This window comes from Corvus cornix, chromosome 19, assembly GCF_000738735.6.
Source record: "Corvus cornix cornix isolate S_Up_H32 chromosome 19, ASM73873v5, whole genome shotgun sequence".
In the NCBI taxonomy this organism is placed as follows: domain Eukaryota; kingdom Metazoa; phylum Chordata; class Aves; order Passeriformes; family Corvidae; genus Corvus; species Corvus cornix.
Window position 1 is genome coordinate 4,134,731 of NC_046348.1, and position 20,053 is coordinate 4,154,783.

The following is a 20,053-nucleotide window of genomic DNA, read 5'->3' on the forward strand; positions in this document are numbered from 1 at the left end:
TGGAAAAAGCAAGTCCTTGAAAAGACAGGGATAACTGAAGCTTTTTTCACAAGTGTTTCCGAACTGCAGGACGCAGGATTGTCTGCTCAGGATGTGAAATCTGTGGTCTGTGGATGAAATTTGTTGTGGGAGGGCTGTGTCCAACGCAGGCCAGTGACGCTGAGTGGGACTTAGCTTAAAGCTACATTGATTATAAATGTCTCTGAGGGGCCACAGAGGAGTTGGGAGCTCAGTTCAGCTCATCGTGGTCAGTTGTTCTTAAATTGCCATAGAAAGTACTGGGTCGGTTTTTATTGATTATATCATAATAGATAAAGAGAGTTAAAGGTGCATCTTCATTCGAAATTTTAGAGAATGGCCTCACCCGTGACACATGAATATCTCGTTTCAGATTTTGTTTTTAAAAACTGGCTACATGTTTTAGTTTTTTTAATTTATAGTCCAGGAGAGGAATATGTGGGGAAATCAGGGGAAATGCTTTGTCCACAAGCAGTGTGTTAGATTCTGATAAACAAAATGTGTGAGGTAATTTGTATCTGGATTTTTATCTGTTAAAGGTTATAAAAACTTATGGGAGCTTTGGGGGTTTTACAGGTTTTTTGGTCTGTTTTTGAGGGAGGTTTTGATTGTTCCTAGAGCAGGCTTTTAGTGCTCCTAGAGAGCAAGAATGAAAGCGTTTTGGACAATGTTGCTTCAGCATAGGTTATGAGGCAGGAATTAGATCAAAACCTTATTTTTGAGGGTTCTTTTAGTTCAGTGTTTGAGAACCCTCCCGTAGCTTGTTATTGGGACAAGTCATGAAGGGGAACATGTCCCAGCCCTGCCTGCAGCCGGCTCTCTGCCCTCCTTGGCTGCATTTCGCTGCCGTTTGGGGTCCGGGATTTTTCCGAGGGGTGCCCGGAACCGGGAGCACTGGAAATGGCGCTGGGGTCGGGACTACAACTCCCAGGATGCTCCGCGCAGCGGGCGCGCAGTGCCGTCATCACTGCACCGGGCAGCCCGTGGAGCGCGGCCCCGACGGGCCGGGCCGGGCCGGGAGCGGACGGAGCCCCGGGACAGCCCCCGCGGGACCGGACAGCGACGGGCGATGGCTCAGGACAGCGAGGGGCCTCCGGCCAAGCGGTTCAAGGCGGCGCCCCCCGGCACGCAGCCCCAGAGCGCCGCGCCGCCCGCACACGTGCAGCGCCGCTCGCTGCCCATCGCCGGGGCCCGCGGGCCGCTGCTGGCCCGGCTCCGCCGCCTCGACAGCGCCGTCCTCATCGGTGAGTGCTGCGCCGGGCCGCGTCCCACCGAGCGGCGTGGGCTGGGGAAAGCTGCCCAGAAACGGTCCGGGTGTAAATCTGAAATGTGGTGAACTAGGAATGTAGTGATTTCTGTGCTTTGGCTGGTTAAGGCAGCTGGGGACTTCGTTTTTATGGAGCGGGCGGAAGTTATTTCCCTCTCCTTTCGGTATCTGCCTGGAGTTTAGTCACAGCCAGATGGCAAAACTCTCCTCTTCAGAAGAGTCTCCTCAGTTACATTTTCAGGGTTTTTCACAGATTTTGTTGTGCTTTCTGTGAGTCCAAACTAATAACTTTTTTGTCAGACTGCCAGCAGCTGAAGACATACAACTTTCCACCTGGTAGTCTAAAGACTTAGCATTTATTGGAATTAAATTAAAAAATGCTTTGTATCTCACTCCTATTAATGCCACACCACAGACACTTCACCTCCAGAGAGGCTGGAATACGTTTCTAAACCAGAGTGTGGCTGGAGAGCACCTGGGCAGAGGGAGCTCTGCAGAGGAGTGGCCCAGCAGCAAGAGGAGAGCACTGGGTTTTGTCTCTGACCTGCCACTGCTTTGTAGTGGGAATTTTTCTCCCTGTCTTCAGCATCCCCATCCTGAAATAAGGCTAAAAGTTAACATAAAAAACCGAGTTTGTCAATGCTATAAAAGGTGGAGGGGAAAAACCCTATTCCCTTGATGTTCCTTAGGAGAAACGGGCTCGGGGAAGACCACTCAGCTCCCTCAGTACCTGTACGAAGCAGGAATTGGCCACCCTGGTGTCATCGCTGTGACCCAGCCCCGCAGGGTGGCAGCTGTCACCCTGGCTGCCAGAGTCGCTGAGGAGAAGAGGACGGAGCTGGGGAGGCTGGTAGGTTGATGTACACATGAATTCTGGTTTCGTGCTGCAGTGGGGATGGGGCCCTATCAGGCTTTAATGGGTAGGATAATAACCAGCCTCAGGGATGATAGTTTTAATTTCATAATTAGTTTTGGGTGCCACAGTATAACAGGGATGTAAAGCTGTTAGAGAGTGCTCAAAGGAGTGACACAAAGATGGTGAATGGTCAGGAGGGACCACATAATAGGAATGGCTGGAGAAGTGGAGAATTTGGCCAAACCTCACCAGGGTCTGCAGCTTCCTCCTGAGGGGCAGTTCCAATTTCTGCTCTCTTGTGACCAGGGACAGGACCTGAGGGAATGTCTGGAGTCCCCTGTGTCAGGGGAGGTCTAGGTTGGATATCAGGGAAAGGTTCTTCCCCCAGAGGGTGCTGTGGCACTGCCCAGGCTCCCCAGGGAATGGGCACTGCCCGGGGCTGCCAGAGCTCCAGGAGCTTTTGGGCAGCGCTGCCAGGCACAGGGTGGGATTGTTGGGGTGTCTGTGCAGGGCCAGGGATTGGGACTTAATGATCCCTGTGGGTTCCTTCCAGCTCAGGATATTCTGTGATTCTGTAATTAAATGAATGGAGAAAAATGGCTCTTTACCTGCCTCATGACAGGGTGGGCATGGTCTGTCCCTGTGGTATTGTACTTCTTGATTATTATCTGGGTTCTTCCATTAGAAAAAATACCGATTCATGAATCAAACTAAAAAATATTGTGTTCTCTTCCATTGCTCCTTATATCAGAAGTCACTGTGAAGGAGAGCAGAGTGCTGAATCTCTGCAGGTCTGTGGGAGAAAAGCAGAGGAGAAAGACTTCCCCTGCATAAAATCTTTGGGGAGCCTGGAATCATTTCTAGCAGAGGGAGGAAGGAAAGGAAACTTGGGGGGCATTTGTGATGAACTTCTAGTTAGGAAGAAGCCAACTAGAGACGTTGAGAGTATCCTCTGGGTGGCTGGTTAAATTTGGAAGATGACCTGCTCACAGACAGCAATAAACTGCTCTGCTTTCCAGAGCTTCCCTGCACTTCTGCTTGGCTCTGTCCGATGCAGTGACCAGGGGCTTTGTAGTCCTTTCTTGTGGCACGATGGCAGTGAGGAATGCCAGTGTTTGTGGCCCATAATCCCTGTGTGATCCCTTCCCCAGGTTGGCTACACGGTGCGCTTCGATGATTGTTCGTGTGCCGAGACCAGGATCCGGTTCCTGACAGACGGGATGCTGCTGCGCGAGGCCATCGGGGACCCTCTGCTGCACAAGTACAGCGTGGTCATCCTGGACGAGGCCCACGAGAGGACCATCCACACTGATGTGCTCTTCGGAGTGGTCAAAGCTGCCCAAAAGAAGCGAAAGGAACGAGGCCTGCGGCCACTGAAAGTGTGTTCATCTGGGATGGCAGCGAAGGGCGGGGTGGGGCTGGGCTCTGAGTGCTCTGAGCATCTCCTGGGGCCTTCCAAAGTGTTTGGAATTTTCAGCCTTGACCATTTTTCTGTTCCTAAAAAGTCTCTTTAAACTGAATAGTTAAGGGTGTCTGCCCAACTTGTGATGTGGGGGCCTGATACGACGCCTCCAAACAAGGTATCTGTTACCTCCTTGATACCTTTTTTCCATAAAAGCCCCTTGGGTGTGAGCTCTAGACTAGACAGAGTGCTGGGGAGGTTTTGGCACTGCTGCTGAGAGCACTCTGGGTGCAGGAGCTGTGGCTGGTGGGACAGCTGTGGGACATGCTCATTCCCAGGAAGGGCACATGGAATGGGTGGACATGTCAGGAATTTGTGTGAAAGCACGTTGGCTTTGCTGGAGGGGCCTGGCAGGGTCCTTGCATGGTCTCATTCCACACCACCACCACTTTCTGCTTGTATTAAAAAGCTGATGGCTTTAACGAGGGGAAATCACTCTCTTCTGTCCCAAACTCTGTGAGCTGTTCTGAGCATGATTCTCAGGATCCAGAAGCTGACTTTTGGCTGGTCCTGACTTGTCAGTGTCCAGCTGGACGGAAGCTGCAGTGCTGACCCATCCTGTGCTCCCATTAAAGGTGATCATCATGTCAGCCACGATGGATGTTGACCTGTTCTCCCAGTATTTCAGTGGAGCTCCTGTCATCTATCTGGAAGGCCGGCAGCATCCCATTGAGATCTTCTACACCAAGGAGCAGCAGAGCGACTACCTGCAGGCAGCACTGGTGTCCATCTTCCAAATCCACCAGGTATGGGGGTCTGGCCAGGCTTGTGTCCCTCTGGGGCCAGGGATTGGTGTTTTGTGCCTGGATGTTTGGCTGCCAAACACCAGGATTGTTGTCTTGTTTCATTAAACTGCATTTAGTACTTTGAAGTTGCTGCTGCTGTTGGGATTTGGGTCCTGTACTCAGGCTGGAGCTGAAAGGAGGCTGCTAAGCAAAGCTCTGTAATGTCAACTCATGCTTAAAACCTGAATGTTCCCCTCACCTGAGTTCTCTGTGCCTGGGTGCTTGCTGGCTCTCTCTGCCTGTCCCTTCTGGTGAATCCAGTCGGAATTCTGGCTGTTGCATACCTTGCACAACATGTGTGTCTTTTCTTCTTTGCCTGCTTCACTGACTTGATGCCAGGGCCACATCTCATTACCATCTCAGTTCTCCTTTCCTATCCAAACCCTCCTAACCTGCTTTTTCCTCTGGCTCCAGGAAGCTCCTGCATGCCAGGACATCCTGGTGTTCCTGACTGGTCAGGAAGAAATTGAAGCAATGACCAAAACCTGTCGAGATGTTGCCCAGCATCTGCCTGAGGGCTGCCCACGGATGACAGTGCTGCCCCTTTATGCTTCTCTGCCCCACTCCCAACAGCTCCGTGCCTTCAAACCTACCCCTGAGGTGAGGGGATGGGATGGGTGAGCAGGAGCAGTTTGTTTGCTTCCATGAATCTTTGGAATGTGGAATTTAGGGGGCTAAAGCAGCCTGTACTGATAGTCAGCAATAGTCTCCATTGGCTTTAGGCTGAGTGGTTCCAGTGTGATATAAGACAGTGCAACTGTGGTGGTTTTAACAGATGTATGCAGTAAGTCACGTGGGATCATAAAAAGAAGGAAGGATTAGAGGGAGTGAAAAGGGCACAGGAATTGAAATTTCTCCCATTTCATAGGAATTTTTTGTCCATGTCACAAAAAAGCTACAGCAGCTAATGGAGGAAATACTAAGAAAGTTGAAACCCTGGGAATGTTTGTCACGGTCATAAGAAAAAGAATTTATGCTGCCTCAGGCTCTTTCGTACCTACTCAGCAGATAAATAAGAACTCAAATGTTGTGCCAGAAATGAAACCAAAATTGTTGAAAGATATTTTGAGAACAGCTGGTCTGGTGGTGTATTTTGTTGCAACTGCAGGCACGTTTTAGAAGCTGATTAGAAACTGGAGATTACCTTAGTTTCTGAGAGCTGGCATAGGAAGCACAGTGTGTGCTCACGATGTGGGGCAGGGCTTGGCCCACTCTGGCCAAAAGCAGCAGAATTTCTGTGTTGCAGCTGCTCTGGGGCGACCTTGGCCTGGGTTTGATTTGTCCTTCCTCCCAGGGCTGTCGCAAAGTGATCCTCTCCACCAACATCGCAGAAACCTCCATCACCATTGCGGGGATAAAATTTGTTGTGGACACAGGCATGGTCAAAGCCAAGAAGTACAGCCCTGGTGAGGAATTCTGAGGAGGAACAGGGCCAAGATTGGGTTGGGTTTGTAAAAGTTACTGGAGGCCATAAGCCCCACTGAATGAGGATTTCAGACACCCTCTGTGGTGTTTGAATTAATGTCCCAGGTTTTGGGTGTGGGGTTTGGTGGTGCTTTTATGGGTTTTTTTGAGTATCAGCCATGAGGGGGTAAAAATCTGTCCAATGTGAATCTTCTCTTCATGGGCACAGCATGGATAGTTCGCTGTGCTTCAGGGTGCTGAACCAAGTGAGCTCTGAGCCGTATTTGAATGGCAAACCCTGGGAATTCTTACTGTTAATGCTCCGTGTTTTCCAAAGCTGTGCCTGACACAGGCACTGACTGAGGTGATGCTTTTCCATGCCCAGACACTGGCCTGGAAGTGCTGGCAGTGCAGCAGGTGTCCAAGGCCCAGGCTTGGCAGCGCACGGGGAGGGCAGGGAGACAGGAGAGCGGGATCTGCTACCGGCTCTACACCGAGGAGGACTTCGAGAAATTCGATGAAATGACAACACCTGAGATACAGAGGTGAGGACAGAAGCTTCACACTCCTTGCCACACCCCTTGTACAGCTGGAGCTGTGGGAAGAACTGAGCAGCAGAACTGGATCTAGGGGCTGACGGGGTGACTTAAGAAAAATGGAAGTGCGGGGACTAAACAGAAAAACTGGGAAACCTTTGCTCAGGGTGGACAGTTGGGCACTGAGTCTCTAAACACATAAGGCAATAGTTCTCCTGACTGTCCTCCAAATCTTGGACTTGCCTCTTCCTGGTTTAAGTAAGGCTTCACCAGCAGCATCAGGCCAGTCTCTGTCAAGCTGCAGCACAGCTCTGAGTCTCTATCTCAGCTTCTATGAAAAAGAGAATAAAATAGAAGAAGAGAGCTAGGTCAGTTGTTTTTTCTGCCTACACAGGTGTAACCTGGCCAGTGTGGTGCTTCAGCTCCTGGCCCTGAAAATTCCCAACGTGCTCACCTTTGACTTCATGTCCAAACCATCTCCTGGTAAGTGGCTACAAAGGCAGCCTTGGGGAAAAAGAGCTGGGAGCAGTCTTGAGTCATAAAGCACATGAAGGTGTGCCCTGATTGCCAAGGGAAGCTGGAATAAATTGGGAAAGGTGCTTGTTCTCCTGGATAGAGGAGGATAAACCACATTTTGGGACCCTGATTTCTCTAAATGGAAAGTGTTTGTCCCTCTGGCCAGGGGAGGGAAGCAGTGATGGAACCAGCTGATCCTTCACATCCCTCAGTGGGAGGCAGAAGGCCTCACAGCCCAATGTCCTTGTTTTGGCAGATGCTATTCAAGCAGCAATTGACCAGCTGGACCTGCTGGGAGCTGTGACACAAAAGGAAGGTCAGCTTGTCCTGACCCCCCTGGGAAAGAAAATGGCAGCCTTTCCACTGGATCCAAAGTTCTCCAAGGTAAAAACTGCAGAAAATTTAACTTTTTTTAATCTCATGTACTCACCTCTGTAGCATTGGTGTTTCTCTTTGAAACTCCTTAAACAAGGTGTGAAATTTGGGGTGTTTGCAGCTGTACTGGTATATTTGCTGTACATTAATGTACATAATTTACTGCCCTTGTGCTGGATTGCTTGTCATTTGTTGTTTAATTCAGGAAAGTTTTTTAAAAGACAGTTTATTTCCTCTGGCACCTCTGAAGGTGAACAAGGCAAATTTCCTTGCAATGTTCAGGATGGTTTAGCAGGTCCATGATGTCTTCGTTGCTGTAGTTGGTGTCAGTCACGGTGTTTGTACTGGTTATGCACTGGTCAGTCCCAGGAAGGAGCCTGGCAGCTGCTGTTAAAGGTGCTTGGTGAGCCCAGTGGAGGATTCACAGCTGTTCCTAGGCCCAGATGTTTGTGAGATTGTCCTAAGCAATGTTTGGTCAAGTTCCTGGGCTGCCAGGGAGCAGAAAGATGAAGTGGATTTGGTGGACCAAAGATGAGTTTTGTTGTGTCTGTGCAGGCCATCCTCGTGTCCCCCAGGTTCCACTGTGCAGAGGAGATCCTGACCATCGTGTCCCTGTTATCAGTGGACAGTGTCCTGCACAACCCCCCTGCCCAGCGGGATGAGGTGCAGGCTGTCAGGAAGAAATTCATCTCCAGTGAGGGGGATCATCTGACCCTGCTCAACGTGTACAGGGCCTACAAGAACGTCAACGGGCACAAGGTGGGATGATCTGAGGGTGCCATGGCTGTCTGAGCTCATGGGGTGAGGAGTTTTTTAGCAGAGAGCAGAGTGACACCTGCATCTTCCGTGGCTGGTGCCACAGGCATCCTCCAGCACCGGGAGAAAGGAGGGCTCATCCTCTGCAACTGGGGAATGGAAGGAAGTTCAGGTAACAAAGGTTCCTACAGAAAGCTCTAGCAAAGCTGGTCATCAAAACTCTGTGGGGCCAGTTCTGTAGTCACAGCCAGGTCTCTTCCTTCCCTGGTTCCATCTGGAAACAGGAGGGGAGTGGGAGAGTGTTGAGACTTGATGGTAAATACCTGGACATGCTCTGTGACAGGATTCATTGGAAAAACACTGAACATATGTAAAAACAGATTTGAATTTATCCTACCCTGTGAACCCCTCAGATAGATTTGTGGATCTGTGGAGTCATGCACCCCATTCCTTGCAGCACCTGTCATTCTTACCTGATTTGCTTTCACCACCTGTGGGATAGCAAATGCTGTTCTGCAGCACATGGTGGCCTTGCAGAATAACTCTGAGGGGGGAAAAGAACCACCACATGTTGTTTCTTAGCACTGCGGGGGGGGGAAGCTAGTCATAAGTTATGAGTAAAGAGGGATAGAAATATGACCAGGAAAGGGGTCAGCACCTTTTCTCTGAGGCAGGTAGTAAGGGGGATTCTGCTTTTCATGGTATCCAAAGGCTGTCATGCTCCTGGGGTGAAGAAATATCCCCTTCCAACTACTGGTGTCTCTGCTGCAGGGATGGTGCAGAGAGAACTTTATCAACGGCAGGAACATGAAGCTGATGGCAGAAGTCAGAGCTCAGCTCAGGGACATTTGTGTAAAGGTAACTTGCTGCCATATTCTATTTCTCTGTTTCACCTGTTGGTATTTTCCTATTTGTCCCCCAAACTGATGTTACTGCGCGCCAAGTCCTGGGAGTGAGGAAATGTGGGGTTGTTTTCAGTTTCCTATAAATAGCTGGGTAAAATTCCTGACTGTGCAGTTACATCCCAAAATCTGAAAGCTGCAGGGCTTAGTGGGTCAAGGAGAAATGGGAACCTCTGAGAAGGCTTCTCAGGGAGGGGACAGGTTTTGCCAAGGGTTTCTCCTGCTCTAGTGCAGGTGGGACTGTGCTGTGTGTGCCACAGAGTGCTGTCAGCCTCGGCAACCTGTGCTGGCTGGCTTCTTCATGGAGTCAGGCATTCAGTGTGGCAGCAGCTTCCCCTCAGCGCTGTTCCTGCTGGGCACAGCTTAGGAGCTGCTGCTGAACCCCTGGCAGTCTGGGGTATCATTTGTGAATGCTGGTTGGCCTAAAACTCATTTCCAGAAGGAGAGTGACCATCCCTTTTATTGGCTCTTAGTCTGGGTCAGCCTAGCATCCACTCGAGCTGAATTCCCAGTGGGCCCCAGGCATTCTGACACAGGAAAATCCCCCAGGATTCCTGAAGAGAGCCCACTGAAACAGGGCTGTCCCCCCCCGAGGGTGCAGGTTGTGCTTGCTCACTCCCGTGTCTCCCAGCTGTCGATGCCGCTCGAGTCCTCGCGCGGGGACACCGCGAGCGTCCGGCGCTGCCTGGCTCACAGCCTGTTCATGAACGCGGCCGAGCTGCGGCCCGACGGCTCCTACGGCACCGTGGACTCGCACCAGGTGGTGGCCATCCACCCGTCCTCGGTGCTGTTCCAGTGCAAGCCGGCCTGCGTGGTGTACAACGGGCTGCTGCGCACCAACAAGTGCTACATGCGCGACCTGTGCGTGGTGGACGCAGAGTGGCTGCACGAGGCCGCGCCCGACTACTTCCGCAGGAAGCTCCGGACGGCCAAGAGCTGACCCGTGGATGTTGGAGCAGCTGGCTCAGGGGGTTCAGCTTCACCTTAAAAGACTTATTTTTTAAAGGTTTTTATAATGAATGTATGTATAACCACATTTTATATAGGCAGGGTAATTTACGTGTGCTTAAGGAAGGGGATGGGTATTTATTGAGATTGGATTTGTATGTTTTCTTCCAGAATAAAGAAGTGATGGTGAAAATCCAAATTTTGCGTGTTGTTTTGTGAGGTACAGAACAAATAATCATGGGACTGGTGTTTTCAGTTCTCATGGAAGTGTGTTTGTTGTCAGGAGTCTGGGTTTAAAGATTTGCGTAGGTGGCACGGTGAACCTGTGCTTCTTGTGCAGAGTGGACTCTGCCATTTACATGTGCAGTGCTCAGACACCTGCGTGGAGTTGGGAGTTAGAATTCCGGTCCTTTGATGGGGTGGTATCAATCTAATGGGGTGCTGTGGATGCTCTCCTTGTCCAGCCTGGCAGTGAGCAGCGAATGGGCCTTCTGTGCTTCTCAATACTGGGCACTAGTGCCAGCTTTTGGACAAAGGGAAGGGTTGCTGCCAGGAAACATTGCCTTAGTCAGTCTTTTCTCTAAAATACCCATTGCTCAAGGAGCAAAAAAAAAAAAAAAAACCCAAACATTCATTTTTTCTTTTTCTGAGACCGCCATGCTCTGGCCTGAACACTGGCAGTCCTAATTGATGAGCGGGAAAGACTCCACTACTACTTATTCCGGTGAAGTAGTATGTTTATTCCAGCGCCGGGATGCATGGGGGATAATTCCTCCAAAGTCATGCGTGCCGATAGCTGCATTCAGCCTGGTATTTATCGGGTTACAAGTTCCATATTCATTGAGTTTCTCAACACATCTATACATATTCATTACCTAGCCGCCCTAGCCTCGCCTCGTATTACAATGAGCCCAAAAGTCGTTTACATCCACGTTAGCTTGTGCAGTGTCGTCTGGTGGTCGTGGGCAGGGGTCTCCGAGATGAAATAAGAGTCTTCCTCAGATGAAGTAAAGGGTCTTCCTTTTCACCTTTCTTCCCTGTGCATGCTCTTTATGTCCCTGGCCCAAATCCAAACTTCCAAGACTGGTTTGAGTTAGCTTTAGGTTAAAAACAGGATCTTTGGTCAAGATTCCTTCCCTTTATCAATAGTCTCGTATCTTCTCATCCTGCTTTGGTAGGCACAATAAGTGTTGGGCAAGCGGTATGCATTGCTCCTAACAAACCGATTCTTAGTAAATCATTTAATCTCTGCTTCCCCATCCCCCCGATTCATAATTAGGAGTGGGATGATGTCTGGGATAAAACCTGTGCCTCTCTCCCACATTCCTAAAGCTCCCTTTCTGCCTTCACCCGCGAAGGGGCCGGTACTGGTGCTCTGTCCATGCCATCCCTGCCCATTCCAGAGTCAGGAATCCGAGGAACCAGGCACCCCGTTGACACTCTCCGTCCTGCCGGGGCCGGGACTCGAACCCGCGGCCGCGGGGCCCGCGCGGGGCCCGCCGGGGCCGGAAGCGGAGCGCGGTTCCGGGGCGGGCAGTGCTCGCCCGCCGCCGCGTCCCGCACGATGCTGCTCGCCCGCTCCCTGCGCTCCGCCGCCGCCGCCGCGCTGCGCCCTCCGCGCCGCCCGCTCAGCTCCGCGTCCCCCCGCGCCCTCCTGCCGGCCCCCGCCGCCGCGCCGGCCCTGGCGCGCTCGCTGTGGCAGCTGGGCGGCGGCGCGGGGCGGACGGCGCTGCTGCGGCCGCGGCGGGGCTCGGCCGGCCGCGTGTCCTGCGGGTGCGGCGGTCTGCACACCGAGGGTGAGCGGGGACCTGCGGGGAAGGAGCGGGGAGAGGGGACGGAGCGGGGCCGCCCTTGAGAGGGCGCGGGGCGGGCACGGGCGCTGCACCCCCCTCCGTCCTGGGAAGCACGTGGGGCGGGGGGCTTTTTCTACTCCCCTCTCTTTCCCTAACCCTCTCTTTCCCTAAGACAACTCCACCTTTCCCTAATCCCCGTTTTCCTTATACCACCTATTTCCCTAAATTCCGTCATCCCCTAAGCCCCTTTTCCTCTACACTGCCTTCTCTACCCCCTTTTTCACAACTCCCTTTTCCCCAAACCCCCTTTCCCTAACCCCCTTTTTTTCAAACCACCGTTTTCCCGAACCACCTTTTCCTACCCCTCCTTCCTTTAACCCCACCCCCCCTTTCCTTAACCCTCCGTTTTCTTACCTCACCTTTTCTTACTCTCCTCTTTTCTTACCCCCCTTTCCCTAACTATCCTTTTGTTGTTTTCCAACCCTCCTTTCACCAACACCCCTTTCCCTGAACTTACCTCCCTTTCCTTACCTCCCCTTTTCCTTGATTCCTCCCCTCACCCTCCCCTTCCCTAACCCTGTTTTCTTTCCTTGCCAGGAGACAAAGCCTTTGCGCAGTTCCTGACAGATGAGATCAAGGAGGAGAAGAAGATCCAGAAGCACAAGTCCCTGCCCAAGGTGTCCGGGGGGTGGGAGCTGGAGGTCCATGGCACGGAGGCCAAGCTGGTGCGGAAGATCGCGGGGGAGAAGTAAGTGGGGTCTGGGAAGGGTCCCCAGCACCCGAGGGTGGGTGGGTCTCAGTGACCAGGCTTCTCCATGTGCTCATGCCCCAAACTACACGGGGCAGAGGCTCTTTATTTTACCACTTTGGGCCAAAGGCACTTTTTTCACTGCAGTTTGTTACTGTGTGTTGTGTTACAAAGTTTCACATGGTCTTCCTGCTTTAAAAATAACAGTTCAGTAAAAATTGAAGAAGTGAGAGAACTTGGAGGGAGCAGCTTCTCTCAGGTGTGTCTTTAACTGCAGCACCTGGTTTTGTTCACACTGTGAATTCTGAATGAGGGCTTAAAAGACGCATTTTGATGGGCATTTTTTGGCTGTGTTCAAACGAATTGTTTCTGTTTCTTCTGCAGGATAACGGTAACATTCAACATCAATAACAGCATTCCACCCTCGGCTGAAGAAGACACGCAGGAACAGCAGAAGCCTGATGAGCAGGAGGTAACTTAGCCTTGATGTGCGTTAATGTTGGTGACACAGAGGGAAGTTGGAATCTTGCCTTAGGGAAGCTGGAGCCTTGCTCTCAAGTGTTGGGGCTTTTTCTCACCTTTACTTGATAGTTGGGAGCATTAAGTCACAAAATGCAGTTTTTCCAGGGCTGCCTGTCCCCTGGGTGTGACCTTCCTCTCTGCTGCAGAAAGGCAGAGCAGGGTGGGAGGGGTCTATGAGGAGAAATTAGAGGAATTCTGAGACTTTCTAGCACTTTCTAGTACCAAAAGGGGCTACAGGAGACTGGGAGAGGGAAACTTTGGACAAGGGAATGGAGTGACAGGTTAAGGGGGGATGGCTTTTAACTGACAGGGAGTGGGGCTGGATTGGATACTGGGAGAGATTGTTCCCTGTGAGGGTGGGGAGTCCCTGGCACAGGGTACCCGGAGCAGCTGTGGCTGCCCCATCTCTGGAAGTGTCCAAGACCAGGTTGGACGGGGCTTGGAGCAATCTGGGATAGAGGAAGGTGCTGGATGGGCTGTGTTGCTGGGCTGTGCTGTGATTGCTTTGGCTGCTGTTCAGATTCCAGTGCTGATGCAACTGTTCTCTTATTTAGCCTGAACTTACATCAACTCCAAACTTTGTTGTGGAAGTAATAAAAGATGATACAAAACAGACCCTTGTGCTTGACTGCCATTACCCTGAAGATGAGGTGAGTATCACTGTGCCCCTGTTGGATTTAACTGCTCTTTGTAATCTCTTGCTTTTCTGAATCTGCACAATATCCAGTCTTCTCTTATTTCCTTCTTTTTCTTAATCACAAAAAAAAGGCTTTATGTTCGCAAGAACAGTGGGGAGGAAATGTTCCATGGCATTCCTCACATCCTGCCCTGGAATTTCTGATCAGCTGCTTATTGGGCTGTTTATAGAATTACAGTAGAGAAGTAGGGATTAAAAAAAGGAGGGGAGAAAATAAAATTGAGAGCTTTTGCTCACACTATTTGTGGTTTATTCTGTAAATGTTAAGAGATGTTTAACAGCCACTCCTGGCTGACAACAGTGAGGCAGACATGGGAAGACATATTTAGAAACACAGAGAAGAGGTTTTTTATATATTTTTAAAATTCAGGCTGCTGATTTACATCAGGTGCCTTCTGGCAGCACAACCCTAGAGGATTTCCTGTGTTCTGCGCATGTCCGTGCTTGTCCTCACAGGCACGTGTTGAGAGGGGAGAGGCACAGCTTGTCTGGCCTCGGGGCTTTTCCTGAGGTATTCCCAGCCTGGGGATGAGCTGGCTGAGTCTGCCCACTAATTGGAGCTAACTGCATGTCTTGCATCTGTTTTCCTGTCTCAGATTGGACATGAAGGAGAGGAAGAAAGTGATATTTTCACAATTCGGGAGGTCAGCTTCCAGCCCACGGGAGAAGCTGACTGGAAGGACACCAACTACACCCTCAACACGGATTCCCTTGACTGGGTAGGTGCTGCTAAAAGCCACAGACAGCTCAGCTCACCTCACCTGGCTGTCCCTCTGCTCCTGGCTTGGGAATTAGACCTGTCTGGATGTCTGAGACAGCAATTGCCCCTGCTCTGCCTCTGAGCTGGTGGTTCTGCTGCAGACCGAGGCTGTTTCCTGGTCCCAGGGTCGTGCAGTGTTGGTGGCATCACCAGGAATCAGGACAGACAGGTGGAACTTCTTCCTTTCCAGGTTTTGCAGGCTGATTTCCCAGCGGGGAATCGCACTCTGGAGATGCTTTGACACTTGTTAACCATCTTTTGATCTGTGTGTTTAACAATGTAGCTTATCAGATACCATGTGTAGATAAAGGCATCTGAGTGTGGTAGCTGATAAAATACATTGTGTCCTGGTTTTCCAGGTCTGTTACAGTTGTAACACTAAAAATAGGCACAAGAATCCGTGTTCTTCTCTTATATTTTCAATGCCAGGCTTTCAGAAGCTTCAGTTTTTAGTTTGAGGCTGTCATATGTTTAAAACTGAATGTAGGAGTAAGTCCTAGAGTGTATCCCCTTGAGAAGCATTCATGTTAAAATTGCTCAGTGTGCTGTAGAACATGCTACACTGATTATTCTTTTTTTCCTCTCTCTGTCCTAAGACAGGGAATTAATTAAAAATGTGTATGAAAAGGAAAAAGCAAAGTTTGTGACTGTAACAGATTTAAGCCTTTCAAACAAACCTGTACATCAGATACCTTTCCAAAGTGTTTAACAGTTCACCCCTGGGTAGAGGGGATGGGCAGAGCTTGGCCTGTGTCATCCTTGACAGACTTGCCCTGGGGACTCCCACAGTCTGGGGATCATCTCCAGGGTGCAGCGCGTTTGTAGTGTTGGGTTTGGGTTTTTATGACCTGTTCCATGGTCCTTTCCATTCCAATGTTTCACCCAAGGTCAGACCTGCCCGCCTGTGGGAGCTGGGCCTGATTTTCCTGTGAGGAAGTGCCAGTTGCCAGGGGCCATTTTATCCAGGTGTGTTCCACTAAGAAAGTTTTCTGTTCCTTGCTCCAGGCTCTCTACGATCACTTAATGGATTTCCTGGCTGACCGAGGAGTGGACAACACCTTTGCTGATGAGTTAATAGAGCTCAGCACTGCCCTGGAGCACCAGGAGTACATTAAATTCCTTGAAGACCTTAAAAGCTTTGTCAAATGTCAGTAGGTCAGGCTAGGAAACTTAGCTTCAAGTGTGGGTATTCCACAGTGCTGCTTCATCCAGCAATACCCAAATATATCTTCACAGTGGATACAGGGAATAAGTAACTTGGAAGGTGGAGAATGGGAGAATGAGGATTCTCACTTGGATTTGGGATGTGTAGTGATGGCGCAGCCCCAATCAAGTTCTCTGACGCTACGAGCCAGAATTGCCTTGCCCTGCATGGGAGGTTTTGTACAATTAAGAATGAATGTGGAGAATAAAAACTGTTCAACATATCACTGAAAAGGGTGTTTTCTCTTCTTCCTGCTGTACCAGAGCTGCCATGAAAGTGATGGCAGTGTTTGTGCCAGAGCTGCTCAGAGAGTCCTTGGGGTAGTGATGGTTGCTGATGGCAGAAGCACTTCTACTTAAACTGGTGCCTCCAATTGTTGCCTGAAGGCTTTATTTAAGTTTATTTAAGCTTATTCAGTTAGTTTATTTAAGGTTTAAGTTTATTTAAGCTCACAGAGAAAGCTGAAGTCTAGCATGAGTTGTGAGATCATTGATGCAGCATTAAAGACAACACCAAGGCCCAAATAAACTAAATATATTTATTTCAAAACATGTCCTGTGTGATTAAAAGTGCAGGTCAAGGCAATATTACTGCCTTTTGAAGTGTCTTTTTGACACAGCAGTTAGAAGTACGTACACAAGAGTCCTAGCAGCTCTGGGTGAAGTTTAGTCTTGAAGTCTTTCAGAAGTAAAGCAGCAGCTGAATCAACTTAGAGAAGAATCGTCCAGGAGTCACAGACCTTCACAAAAAAGTTGACCAGAGAAGCTGTGTTAATGTTAAAAGTTCAAAACTATTTGAACAGGAAAAACTCTTGATTAGGGAAAAAAATTCACAAAGGAGTTTTGTTGAGCACTGGCAGAGGCTGCCCAGGGCAGTGCTGGAGTCACCATCCCTGGAGGGATTTAAAAGACATGTAGATGTGGCACTTGGGGACATGGGTCAGCGTGGCCTTGGCAGTGCTGGGGGAATGATTGGACTTGATCTTAGGGGTATTTTCCAACTTAAACAATTCTATGGCTCTATTTGAAATGCTCTGTCCTTAACACTGTCCTCACACTGGTTTTACATAGCAAAGCAAGTACCAGCTCTAGCTTGAGCCAAAGGGCTGCTGTGTGTTCTCTGAGACGCCTGCATGAAGCTTTTGAGGAGACTTGAACAGGTAATTTTTAAAACGTTTCTTCAAGAACCACTTATCTGAACAGATGGTGCACACAAGACTTAGAAGTTTGCGGGGTCTGCTGAGATAAGGAGAGTGCTTAACCTCCCAGCAGGACTCCCCTGGAAAGGCAGCCACTTTTCAGTTGTGGTGAGAAGAAGACAGACCCAGAATCTCTGGGAGACCCTATGCAGATCCCTTGTAACCCATTGGCCTTTACCCCCTGACACCCACCCCCTGTATCCCTATAAAGCTGGCCCCCTGCCCCTGCGAGAGAGAGAGATGCTCGTCCCTGGCCTCCCCTTCGCTGGACCAATAAAGCTCCCTCGTGCAGAACAGCTACATGGGCCTCTCGTCTCTCTCTCCCTGGTCTGGCCTGGAGGCTGCCCTGCAGAGCTGAGCTGGAATCACGAGCTGACAATCACTAAAGAGCTGACAGCCTCTGCACGGGCCCTCCAGCCAGCGGCTGAGGGAAGACACCGGGCCTCGGGAAGACGATTCCTTTCGGGACCATCTCTCCGGACCGGTCACAGCTTCCTCGGTCAGAGCTACTGACCCCTCACCAGCTGCCATAGAAGTTGTTGGCTGAAGTTAGGGCACTAAATTTGACAGGTCCTTGAAAGATTCCCTAATCCAGCAGTTAAAGGTGTGTACTTTGGAACTTCTCTTTTGTGGTTACTGGTGGTCAAAGGTAAAGCCATTTCCAAGGAATTTTTTGAAAAGACAGCCACACAAACCCCTGGGATCAATGGACTTGTGGTTTCTGCCCATGTAATTGAGACATGGATCTAAGCAGGGATCCTTTCCAGGAACCTGACATTTACACTCACCGGGCAGCTCATGAGCAGACTGGCTTCCTCCTCCATGCCAGTGGTGACAGTGAACTCAGGGTTGTGCAAGCACCTCTGACTGTGCTCTGTCAAGGTGCTTTCCAGAAGTGACTGAAGCTTCCCTTCTGTCATATCCTGGGAATAATTGATTAAAAGTCAGCTAAAGTTCCTGTCTGTAGCTTACAGCTGCCTCTGCAGCAGCAGAGGTCCCACACACAACGTGCCACAGTGCAGCTTACCTGTGTGCTGATGTACAATCCACACTGGCAACAAACCAAGTGAGCCTTCACAGTCAGGTTATTCCTGGCAAGAGCAAACAATGAGCATCATGACACCCAGAACAACGGTAGATTTTAGCAAAAAAAAAACCAACCCAAACCAGGAAAACCCAAACACCTCCCCCCATTAGATTTAGATCATTGTTCAGGCGCTTTTATTTTGTTGAAATGAATAGCAGCCTCTCTCCGCCCATTTCTAAGCCCAAACTGCTGCAGGGGAGTGGGGAATCTGATTCCAATGCCAAGGGCTTTCTTACTTCCTACATACTGGGCAGATGACCCTGTCAGTGGCATCCAGGCCGTCCAGCATGGCATTGAGACATTCCTCATCGAAGCGCAGGCTCCGCTCGTACTCCTCGATAACCGACTGCTCTGCAACAACACAGCACAGCAAAACTCCCTCAGGGAGTGCCTGGGCAGCACAGGCAAAGCTGCTGGGCAGATGCAGGCTGGGCTGGATACAAGTTTCTAAGAACTTTAATTCCTTTGAGTTAGATTTCTACACTTGGTGAAATCATTCCTGCCAATCCAGTTTTTCCTATGGCTCAGCTGGTCTCATATGGGTCTTTCTACTTTCCTATCAGCACTTTAGAAACATTCTGGATTGATTTATAAAGGTTCCTAGAGCTCACAGACATCTCAGTCCTGTTTCTCTGGCCTCTCTTAGAGACCTTAAAACGCCCCTTGAACTCTTAAAACTGTGAGAAGAGGTTTCAATACCTCAAAGCCTCAACACCAAGACTTCTAAGGAGGCTCTTCCCCTATATCACGTGGTTTGCTAGAAGCAAGGAGTGCAGCCTCAGCTATTCTGCATTACTAGGAAGTCAGAAATATTACATATCAAATAAGAGTCAGAAAAATGAGGTCTTACCTTGCAAGATCAGTTCTTGCTGGATCTCTTCCAGCACTGCCAGCTCATCAGGGTCCTCCAGCATCTAAAAGGTGAATCAGTCAGTGATCCTCCCATTCCAGCCACTTTCTCACTTCCAGCACCTGACTGTCACAGCAACATAAATTCACTGTTATTCTCCTGTCTAGTAAATCCCTGTATTTGCAAACCCATGCACTGTAGGAAGCAAGCTGTACTGTAATCACATGTGTAAAGCCAGCCAGAATGGATCCAAGCACAGCTTGTCCAAAAATTTGCTTTTTAAGGCATTCAGGTTTCATTCCAAGGCATTCAGGTTTCATTCCTATTCTCAGGAGAGGGAAGTGACAGACAGCTATAAAAAGCACAGATAAGCAAACCAACCCTTTGCTGTGATCCACAGGCTGATTGTGGAGGAAATAAGGAAGTTACCCACTCATAGGCCCAAAGGCACTTTCACAGCTCAACACCCTGCCTGAGCTGTAGAACTGGGGCACCCTGCAGCTCTTGAGCTTTGTCAGCTCCAGCGAGAGGCTGAAGTCAGACCCGCAGGGAGCTGCATTTGATACCCCTGTATCACACACGTGGCGTTGATGCTGGGGACCCAGCACTGACCTGCTCCATGGGCTCCTCTCCGCGGAGGCCGGGCAGCCTATCCCGCAGCTCCTGCCATTCCTGCTCCATCACCTCCTGCACCAGCAGCGCGCCCGGGGCCGCCCCGCACGCCCCGTCCCCGGCCTGCCGGTACCGGTCCAGCAGCTTGGCCCGGCTGCTCCTCAGCCGCTCCATGCAGCGCTGGGGAGAGGGGAGAGCGTCAGCGCCGGCTCGGGGGACACGGGGGGATGGCGGGGGACGCAGGGGGTGACACCGCGGAGGAGCTGTGACACCGACAATCCCTGAGGGGGACACGGGGAGGGTGGGGTGCTGGGGGAGGCCCCGGGGGGTGCGACACGGGGCAGGGGGCGGGAGGCGGTGAGGGCCGGCCATGTCCCGGAGAGGCTGCAGGGCAGCTGGATGACAATTTCTACCGGGGGCAACTCTGGCGGCTCGCAGAGGGAGTTCGGAACGCGTTCAGCCGCTCCAGCGGGACCAGTGCGGCCGGCCCCGGGAGACCGAACGGGGTCCAAAGGAGGAGGAAGCCCATGTCCCCCTCCCAGCCCCCTCCCCGCTCACCCTGCGGTACATCTCCCTCCAGGGCGGCCCGCCCGGGCTCTTGTACCGCGCTCGGTGCCGCTGCACCGGCGCCTCCATCGCCCCGGGCCCGCGGCGCGCCGGAGCCGCGGGGCTCGCCGGGAAATGTAGTCCCATGCCCGCGGCGAGCGGCGGCGGCGATTGGCCGCGCGGGCGGTGACGTCAGGGCGGCGGCGGCGCG

At 50.9% G+C, this 20,053-nt stretch overlaps 3 protein-coding genes across 3 annotated transcripts; 2 read left to right on the plus strand and 1 right to left on the minus strand.

Moving 5' to 3' along the window:
• The first annotated feature begins 45 nt into the window (after nucleotides 1–45).
• On the plus strand, nucleotides 46–10,024 carry DHX33 (DEAH-box helicase 33). The gene is given in 13 exon segments (XM_010402516.4): nucleotides 46–966; nucleotides 968–1,262; nucleotides 1,975–2,135; nucleotides 3,293–3,520; nucleotides 4,179–4,349; nucleotides 4,803–4,988; nucleotides 5,683–5,794; nucleotides 6,178–6,337; nucleotides 6,723–6,811; nucleotides 7,101–7,228; nucleotides 7,775–7,978; nucleotides 8,747–8,833; nucleotides 9,509–10,024. Coding segments are annotated over 13 exon segments (2,178 nt in total). The 5' UTR covers nucleotides 46–918; the 3' UTR covers nucleotides 9,818–10,024.
• Nucleotides 10,025–11,389: 1,365 nt separating this feature from the next.
• LOC104691121 (complement C1q binding protein) lies at nucleotides 11,390–15,775 on the plus strand. The gene is made up of 6 exons (XM_039563115.1): nucleotides 11,390–11,621; nucleotides 12,216–12,366; nucleotides 12,751–12,838; nucleotides 13,443–13,538; nucleotides 14,182–14,304; nucleotides 15,351–15,775. The coding sequence occupies exons 1-6, from the start codon at nucleotides 11,390–11,392 to the stop codon at nucleotides 15,498–15,500; spliced, it is 840 nt and encodes a 279-aa protein (XP_039419049.1). The 3' UTR covers nucleotides 15,501–15,775.
• Nucleotides 15,776–16,068: 293 nt separating this feature from the next.
• RPAIN (RPA interacting protein) lies at nucleotides 16,069–19,969 on the minus strand. Its single transcript, XM_039563116.1, has 7 exons — nucleotides 19,855–19,969; nucleotides 19,297–19,476; nucleotides 18,685–18,748; nucleotides 18,071–18,185; nucleotides 17,775–17,838; nucleotides 17,536–17,670; nucleotides 16,069–16,288 (listed from the first exon to the last, which is right to left on the minus strand). The coding sequence occupies exons 1-7, from the start codon at nucleotides 19,930–19,932 to the stop codon at nucleotides 16,259–16,261; spliced, it is 666 nt and encodes a 221-aa protein (XP_039419050.1). The 5' UTR covers nucleotides 19,933–19,969; the 3' UTR covers nucleotides 16,069–16,258.
• Nucleotides 19,970–20,053: the final 84 nt, after the last annotated feature.

Coding starts and splice junctions, on each gene's coding strand:
- LOC104691121 (XM_039563115.1), top strand. CDS start 11,390: ATGCTGCTCGCCCGCTCCCTGCGCTCCGCCGCCGCCGCCGCGCTGCGC. Junction 11,622..12,215: donor CGGCGGTCTGCACACCGAGG/GTGAGCGGGGAC, acceptor TTTCCTTGCCAG/GAGACAAAGCCTTTGCGCAG. Junction 12,839..13,442: donor AGAAGCCTGATGAGCAGGAG/GTAACTTAGCCT, acceptor TCTCTTATTTAG/CCTGAACTTACATCAACTCC.
- RPAIN (XM_039563116.1), bottom strand. CDS start 19,932: ATGGAGGCGCCGGTGCAGCGGCACCGAGCGCGGTACAAGAGCCCGGGC. Junction 18,186..18,684: donor GCAAGAACTGATCTTGCAAG/GTAAGACCTCAT, acceptor GTGTTGTTGCAG/AGCAGTCGGTTATCGAGGAG. Junction 17,671..17,774: donor GATTGTACATCAGCACACAG/GTAAGCTGCACT, acceptor AATTATTCCCAG/GATATGACAGAAGGGAAGCT.